This window comes from Blennius ocellaris (assembly GCF_963422515.1).
Source record: "Blennius ocellaris genome assembly, contig: SCAFFOLD_471, whole genome shotgun sequence".
Lineage (NCBI taxonomy): Eukaryota > Metazoa > Chordata > Actinopteri > Blenniiformes > Blenniidae > Blennius > Blennius ocellaris.
Window position 1 is genome coordinate 2,501 of NW_027662069.1, and position 7,915 is coordinate 10,415.

The following is a 7,915-nucleotide window of genomic DNA, read 5'->3' on the forward strand; positions in this document are numbered from 1 at the left end:
GATGAGCAATTTGTGTTTTCAGCGTCTTTGCGGCACCGAATTGAATATCGGACGTCCATTAGCATGCAGATGAGCCGTTGCCACTCATTAGCGTCCCGACAAACGAGCTTCTGCTAACGTCTGTGTGTGTTTATGGTTCACCGCCCGGACCGGGCGAGGCTCAGGAACGCAGACCAGCTGGAGGGTTTAGGTTTAGGGTTTAGGGCTAGGATTAGGATTAGGACTAGGATTAGGGTTTAGGGTTATGTTTAGGGTTAGGATTAGGATTAGGGTTAGGATTATGTTTAGGGTTAGGATTAGGGTTAGGGTTTAGGGTTAGAGTTAGTGTTTAGGGTTTAGGGTTTAGGGGTTAGGGTTAGTGTTTAGGGTTTAGGGGTTAGTGTTTAGGGTTTAGGGTTAGTGTTTAGGGTTTAGGGGTTAGGGTTAGTGTTTAGGGTTTAGGGGTTAGGGTTAGTGTTTAGGGTTAGTGTTTAGGGTTTAGGGTTAGTGTTTAGGGGTTAGGATTAGTGTTTAGGGGTTAGGGTTAGTGTTTAGTGTTTAGGGTTTAGGGTTAGTGTTTAGGGTTTAGGGTTAGTGTTTAGGGGTTAGGGTTAGTGTTTAGGGTTTAGGGTTAGGGTTAGTGTTTAGGGTTTAGGTTTAGGGTGTAGGGTTAGGATTAGGGTTTAGGTTTAGGGTTTCGGATTAGGGTTTAGGGTTAGGATTTAGGTTTAGGGTTTAGGGTTTGTATTTAGGGTTAGTGTTTATGGTTAGGGTTAGTATTTAGGGTTAGGGTTTAGGGGTTAGGGTTAGTATTTAGGGTTAGGGTTTAGGGGTTAGGGTTAGTATTTAGGGTTAGTGTTTAGGGGTTAGGGTTAGGTTAGGGTTCGGGTTAGGGTTTAAGGTTTAGGGTTAGTGTTTATGGTTTAGGGTTAGGTTAGGGTTAGGGTTAGGTTAGGGTTTGGGTTTAGGAGGGTTAGGGTTTAAGGTTAGGCTTTTTATCCTGAATTTCTGCAGTCACATGGTGTTTGTAGCCGTAGAGCAGTTAATGAGGTTGGACTGACTCAGACCAGCAGTGAGACCCGGGTCTGGAGAGCTCGGCGGGTCTCCGGACCCTCCTCTGCTCTGGGAGGCGTCAGTGGAGAGAAAGTACAGACGGAACCACGGACGTACCCCCGGTCCTGCTCTGACCCTTGTTGTTTTCTTGTGAAACAGCCGAAGCATAAAAACAACTTGCTGCTCTTCCTCCGATGTGTCGGGGGGCCTGGGGGGGGGGGGGGCCTGGGGGGGTGGGGGGGGTACCTGCATTACCATTCCCCACCCTGTGGGAGGGTCTTGAGTGTCCCTCCAGTGCAGCTTCCAAATCAAACGCTCATATTTGTTCCCGGAGTCGTCGTTCATATCCGTCCCAGAACAAACGTGGTCCAGGTTCCCCCTGAACGGCTCGACTGCCGCCAGCAGAGCGACGCTCCTCTGGAACATGAATCTCCGGTAACGACCGTCTCCTGTTGGACCGGAGCCAAGGTGACGAGGTCGGAGCTGCACTGCGGGGGAAACAAGCCGGCGGGTCAGAGGTCAGGGTTTGTCGTCCGCCAGAACTGTGCTCTTCTGCTTGTTGGAGGCGAGATGAAGACGATGAAGACGATGAAGAAGATGAAGGTTTCCTCCACTCCGCCGGCCGACCTGTGCTTCTATCCCTCCACCTCTCCTCCGTCTGGTTCCTGCAGAGCTTCTTCCTGCTGGACGGAGTTTCTCTTTCAGTCGCTGCTCATGTGGACTCGTTGGGTTTTTCCTCTTTTCCGTGTTAAAAGCCCCTGGAGGTGACTGTGTTGTGTTTGGGGCTTTATGAATAAAGTTGAATTGAATTGAGTTCAAACTTGTTGAAAACCCCTCAACCTGACAGACGTCACCTCAAAGATGAATTTCTATGTCAATTGTGTGCAGAGTCCCTCGAGCTTCAGTCCACTTCTGTTTAGCGCCGGCAGCTTGCAGAAACTCAGATCGTCGTGAAAATATGCAGATGACAAACGAGATTTCATGACGGTTTGACAGAGTTGGTGACGCCGGAGAGAAACAGAGTTTAATGTGGTATTAAAGCCGCGAGGTTGAACGAGTGAAGCCGTGAGCGTCGGTACAGTCATGGATTGTTACACAAACAACCCAGAGCCAATTAAAACGCCAGCCTTCCTTCACTCGGCATCTTCTTTCCCCCGTTGCCATAGAGACGATGTCAAAGTTGTGTTTTCAGGGACTCTGAGCACCAAGAACTCAACATATAGACACTTATGTTCATCCATTGTCTTTTCTACTTCGTCCACAACCGATGAGAGAATCTGTGTTCAGAAGAATAAACTCCACCAGGCATGTAATGACCTTTTAACTTGAACACGGTAACCTGGTACCAGGTTGGAATCCACGGTACACGAGTCGCTAACAAACACAATTCTTTTCAAGTATCGTCTCGCAGATTCCTTCCAGGGTGACGTCAGGTTCTCCGGTTGTTCTGTGGAAAATCGTTCCTGTATCGTCGTCCAGTATTCAGAACAACACAGTGGAAAGACCTGATGGCTGACTTTTACTGGTGGGGTGTGTGTGTGTGTGTGTGTGTGTGTGTGTGTGTGTGTGTGTGTGTGTGTGTGTGTGTGTGTGTGTGTGTGTGTGTGTGTGTGTGTGTGTGTGTGTGTGTGTGTGTGTGTGTGTGTGTGTGTGTGTGTGTGTGTGTGTGTGTGTGTGTGTGAGAGAGCAGCTCTGCAGTATCATCTCCAGGCTGGACTCCAGGACTGGAGAGGACGATCGCAGGATGATTCATAAACACAGACACATATGTGACGACTGTATGCTCCTACACACACACACACACACACACACACACACACACACACACACACACACACACACACTGATTTCCCTCTGGCACAAAAATAAACACCAACATATTGGTGGAGGAAGATGCGACCAAGCATATTAAAACCTTGTAGCCAAGAGAACTGAACTTGATAGGAAGAGGAAGAGGAGGAGGAGGAAGAGGAGGAAGAGGAAGAGGAGGAAGGTATAATAATGTGAGAAAAGAAGGGAGTTTGATGTTTCCACACCAACATTTATGGGCAAAAATAAAGATGCAGATGAAGAAAATGTATCGTTGCTATTTAGTTTCTTTCAATGTTTCTTCTCTCCGCTGCCCCCCGCTGGCCGTCCGTGGCATTACTGTCTGCTTCAGGCCTGTCGTCTCCCTGGAAACAAACCAAGCGTATTGAATGGAGAAGGACAGGAGCTCAGTGGGTTCAGACCGCCGTGAGGCAGCATGAGGTCTCGTTGTGACGACGATCCTCCTGCAGCCTCGTCGCGGGAATTTGACCCCTGGAAATGTGCAACATGTTCATCGGAGCCCACAAGTGTGGAAGTCCAGCGGCTGTCAAACACTCCCAGCAAGCACAGGCTGTCCATCTCCAACGGTACCCTCTTGTTTGAGAAACAGTTCCTTTATTTTGAAAAGACAGAGTGGTATGTGACGGATAAAGACACAAAGAGCCGGAGGAGGGATTCGTGCCGTGGAGGACGGACGGTTTGATAACAGACGTCTGGGAAACGTGTCTGTTCGGCGTCACATCATGTCGGAGCACAGATAGAATCTCGCTCGTGTTCAGACCTGGAGACGCCGTCCCTCGGACCTGGAGACGCCGTCCCTCGGGCCTGGAGGCGCCGTCCCTCGGGCCTGGAGGCGCCGTCCCTCGGACCTGGAGGCGCCGTCCCTCGGACCTGGAGGCGCCGTCCCACGGACCTGGAGACGCCGTCCCTCGGACCTGGAGACGCCGTCCCTCGGACCTGGGGACGCCGTCCCTCGGACCCGGAGACGCCGTCCCCCAGGAACCTCTCAGGGCTCCGACCGGCCGTCATTAAAGAGAAACACCACCTGAGAGCATTTTGACCTGCTGAGCAAAACCGGCCTGAGGACTGGAGACCCCCTGCAGGGTTCCAGGAGGGGAAGAAACCTGACCCAGGAGACCCCCGTGACCCAGGAGACCCCCGTGACCCAGGAGACCCCCTGCAGGGTTCCAGGAGGGGAAGAAACCTGATCAATGGACTTGTGTCTTTACAGATAAACGCCGTTTCTGTTCGTCTCTCCTTCATCCAGTTACTGATGGTGATGGAGCTGCTGGTCCAGGACGTCCAGGTCCAACCTGCAGGTTCTGGGTGACCCAGGAGACCCCCGTGACCCAGGTGACCCAGGAGACCCAGGAGACCCCCGTGACCCAGGTGACCCAGGTGACCCAGGAGACCCCCGTGACCCAGGTGACCCAGGAGACCCCCGTGACCCAGGAGACCCCCGTGACCCAGGAGACCCAGGAGACCCCCATGACCCAGGACACCCACGTGGCCCAAGAGACCCCCGTGACCCAGGAGACCCCCGTGACCCAGGACACCCACGTGACCCAGGAGACCCAGGTGACTCAGAGTCAAACAATTAAAAGGTTGAATATTTATTTTGAAAAGTCAAGATTTAAAGTGGGAGGATCATTTTCATCAAATACAGTTTATTGTGGTTTTTTCTGGTTTGCTTGTTGGGAAAAAGTTTGTCTTTTCATGTAGTGTGTAAATTATGACTCGTCATAATAATCCAATTTGATTGGCTGACGACACAGAAGTCCTTGAATTTTGTTTTCCCCCGGATTGGTTTTTAAAAATGAGCTTTTCTCATGGTTCCCTGCTGCCGAGGTGATTCAGGCCACGAACCGGAGCAGAGACGGAACATTTGGACCTTTTGTATCGTTCAATCCTCGTCTTGTACTTCTTTAAGTGAAGTTCTGACGAAGAGGATCGGGACGGCCGGCGGCAAGAAGTAAAGCGAACGAGGTCCGATGAGAAAAGTGACGTCAATGTTTCTATCAAACGTCTTAAAGAGACGGAGACGTTCTCCATAAACTGAAGAGGAGATCAAAGCCGTCTCACATGAAAGCGTCTCCAGTCCATTGAGGCTTTTGTGAGCATTTCAAAAAATAAAAATAAAACAAGCACATGTAAATAAAGAGATGTAGGATGAGCACCAGGTGGAGCTGTGGAGCGTACCTCTTAGAGTGTCAGGCCCCGTTTCCATGACGACGCTTCCGGGTGAAGAAACGCTAAATTCTCGTAGCGTTTTGTGTTTGTTTGCACGGCATTCAGATATTCAGAGTCGCTGAAAACGCAACTTTCTGACAGCAAGGTGGAATTTAAAAAAAAAAAGAAAACTTTAAACTCTGTTTCCATGGAAACGGGCTAAAACGCAACTTTCTGGAAACGCTTCTGCGAGATGTACAACAACAACGTTTGAGTGTCACGACCTCCAGTCCACGTTCTTCTGGGACTTGGTGGTTTTATTTTGACGGTCGCCATAATAACAATCCAACTTGTTGTAATGTCCGTGGCACAGCGACGGCGCCCGGTAGCGGCACAACATGCCAATGATATCGTTTTTAGCGTTTGTGCCGTTTGCGTAGAAAAAGACGCAAAACTTCAAAAACGAAAAACGTTTTGACTTGAAGCGTTGTCATGGAAACGGGGCCTGATTCCAGCATGTTGCGTCCTCCACAGTAAAGCTTGGTTTATCATATGGCTTCAATACAAGTGGTCTAGAGTACGATATATATATATATATATTAAAACATTTGTCAAAATCCTTCAGGACGTTGCAACAAAGAAACAAAAAGACAACAAGTTTCCCCGAGGCGTCGTCGTCGTACGCTCGTCTTTGGTTTCACTGAAGTGGTTCATCAGACGGGGACCGTGGAGCCACGCCGCCTACACCGCCTCCACCGCCTCCACCAGCTCCACGTAGTTGGCCGGGTAGAGCCCCTCCCAGCCTCCGTCCTTCATCCCCCGACACCAGCCCTGGTCGTCCTCGTCCTCCGTCTTCAGGAACTCCTCGCCTGCAACCGGGAGACACTCGTCACCGTTCACGTCGCTGCTTCTTGACATTATACACACACACACACACACACACACACACACACACACACACACACACACACACACACCAGCAAACAGAAACATGCATGTTCTGGAATTGAGGTTCTATTGTCATAAATTCCGGGAGCATCGACTGAGATTCCCTAATAATACAGTCAGACAGCAGATTTTTCCATTGATGTCCACTGATATTATTTTTTCATTTCCAGTTTGTGAGTGTGGTTGCCTTGGCGACGGTTCGGGCTACAAGCAGTAGTTTAGTGTGTGGTGACGGTGCTGGTTGAAGAACCTCCCAGACGGCAGGGTGTTCCCCGATTCCACAACTAACTCATTCAGTTTCCACCAAATGGATCGTTTCACTTTTTTTTTTCTTCTTTTGCTCCTTTTCTATGTTTCTATACAAACTATTTCCTTTCTCCTCGGTTTCCTCCATAAACACAACCAAGTCACACTTCGTATTTCATATACAAGCACACACACACACACACACACACACACACACACACACACACACACACATTATATAAATAGTATTTGAGGTAGCACTTGTTTGTATTACTTTTGTACATAGAATGTATGGTGCATTTCCACACATCTTTGGAATTGTTTATTGTTTTGTAATGTTTATCTGCACGACCTTAAATAAAAAAAAAAAACACCATGTATGTTCATATAAAACTCACACACAGTATTAAGCTTACTTACAGTATGAATCCCGTTTTAAAGGCGCTCTAATAGACTGATGGACAATGTCCCCCGTCCCCCGTCCCCCCCCCGGCGGGACTCTACCTGCTTTAAACGACAGCTCGTCCGTCTCCTGGCCGTCGTAGTCGTACAGAGCTCTGACCTTCACTCCTCCGGTCGTCACGCCGCTGCACAACAAGACACAGACAAAGACTCTCAGGGCGAAGCTTCAGATCCTCGTGGGGCTTTTTCTATTTTCTTCCTCACCTCTTCTCAATCAGCGGCTTCTTTTCCACTTCCTTCTTCCCTTTTTTTGTCTTCTTCTCAGGCGTCCACTCCTGCAGGACATGGAAGGATTGAGGTCAGACAGCAGAGGCGTTGAAGCTCAGTGGAGGGAGGAGGTGGAGGAGGAGGAGGAGGAGGAGGAGGAGGAGGTGGAAGAGGAGGCGGTGGAGGAGGCAGTGGAGGAGGAGGAGGCGGTGGAGGAGGTGCAGGAGGAGGAGGTGGAGGAGGAGGCGGTGGAGGAGGCAGTGGAGGAGGAGGAGGCGGTGGAGGAGGTGCAGGAGGAGGAGGTGGAGGAGGAGGAGGAGGAGGTGGAGGAGGAGGAGGTGGAGGAGGAGGACGAGGAGGAGGCAGTGGAGGAGGAGGAGGAGGAGGCAGTGGAGGAGGTGGAGGAGGAGGAGGAGGAGGAGGAGGCGGTGGAGGAGGAGGAGGAGGTGGAGGAGGAGGCGGTGGAGGAGGCAGTGGAGGAGGAGGAGGAGGAGGAGGAGGAGGCGGTGGAGGAGGCAGTGGAGGAGGAGGAGGAGGAGGAGGAGGAGGCGGTGGAGGAGGCAGTGGAGGAGGAGGAGGAGGAGGAGGAGGAGGCGGTGGAGGAGGTGCAGGAGGAGAAGGAAGAGGAGGAGGAGGAGGAGGAGGCAGTGGAGGAGGTGGAGGAGGAGGAGGAGGAGGAGGAGGAGGTGGAGGTGGAGGAGGAGGTGGAGGAGGCAGTGGAGGAGGAGGAGGAGGAGGAGGTGGAGGAGGAGGCAGTGGAGGAGGAGGAGGAGGAGGAGGTGGAGGAGGAGGAGGAGGTGGAGGAGGAGGAGGTGGAGGAGGAGGCGGTGGAGGAGGCAGTGGAGGAGGAGGAGGAGGAGGCGGTGGAGGAGGCAGTGGAGGAGGAGGTGGAGGAGGAGGAGGAGGAGGAGGAGGAGGAGGAGGTGAGGAGGAGGAGGAGGAGGAGGAGGAGGAGGAGGAGGCGGTGGAGGAGGAGGAGGAGGTGGAGGAGGTGGGGGTCACCTGGAAGTGTGGCCAGTCGGTGGGCATCCCGGGGCCGTGG

At 51.6% G+C, this 7,915-nt stretch overlaps 1 protein-coding gene across 1 annotated transcript; it reads right to left on the reverse strand.

Annotated features, from left to right (window-relative positions):
- Positions 1 to 4,451: 4,451 nt before the first annotated feature.
- LOC308148340 (protein kinase C and casein kinase substrate in neurons protein 2-like) lies at positions 4,452 to 7,909 on the reverse strand. The gene is made up of 4 exons (XM_080521799.1): positions 7,876 to 7,909; positions 6,871 to 6,941; positions 6,709 to 6,791; positions 4,452 to 5,879 (listed from the first exon to the last, which is right to left on the reverse strand). The coding sequence occupies exons 1-4, from the start codon at positions 7,900 to 7,902 to the stop codon at positions 5,752 to 5,754; spliced, it is 309 nt and encodes a 102-aa protein (XP_080377925.1). The 5' UTR covers positions 7,903 to 7,909; the 3' UTR covers positions 4,452 to 5,751.
- Positions 7,910 to 7,915: the final 6 nt, after the last annotated feature.

Bases quoted from the DNA above. Each gene is read 5' to 3' on its own strand.
- LOC308148340 (XM_080521799.1), bottom strand. From the start codon at position 7,902: ATGCCCACCGACTGGCCACACTTCCAG. The intron at 6,942-7,875 runs GTGACCCCCACC...CATGTCCTGCAG, and splicing joins CCGACTGGCCACACTTCCAG to GAGTGGACGCCTGAGAAGAA. The intron at 6,792-6,870 runs GTGAGGAAGAAA...CTTGTTGTGCAG, and splicing joins AAGCCGCTGATTGAGAAGAG to CGGCGTGACGACCGGAGGAG.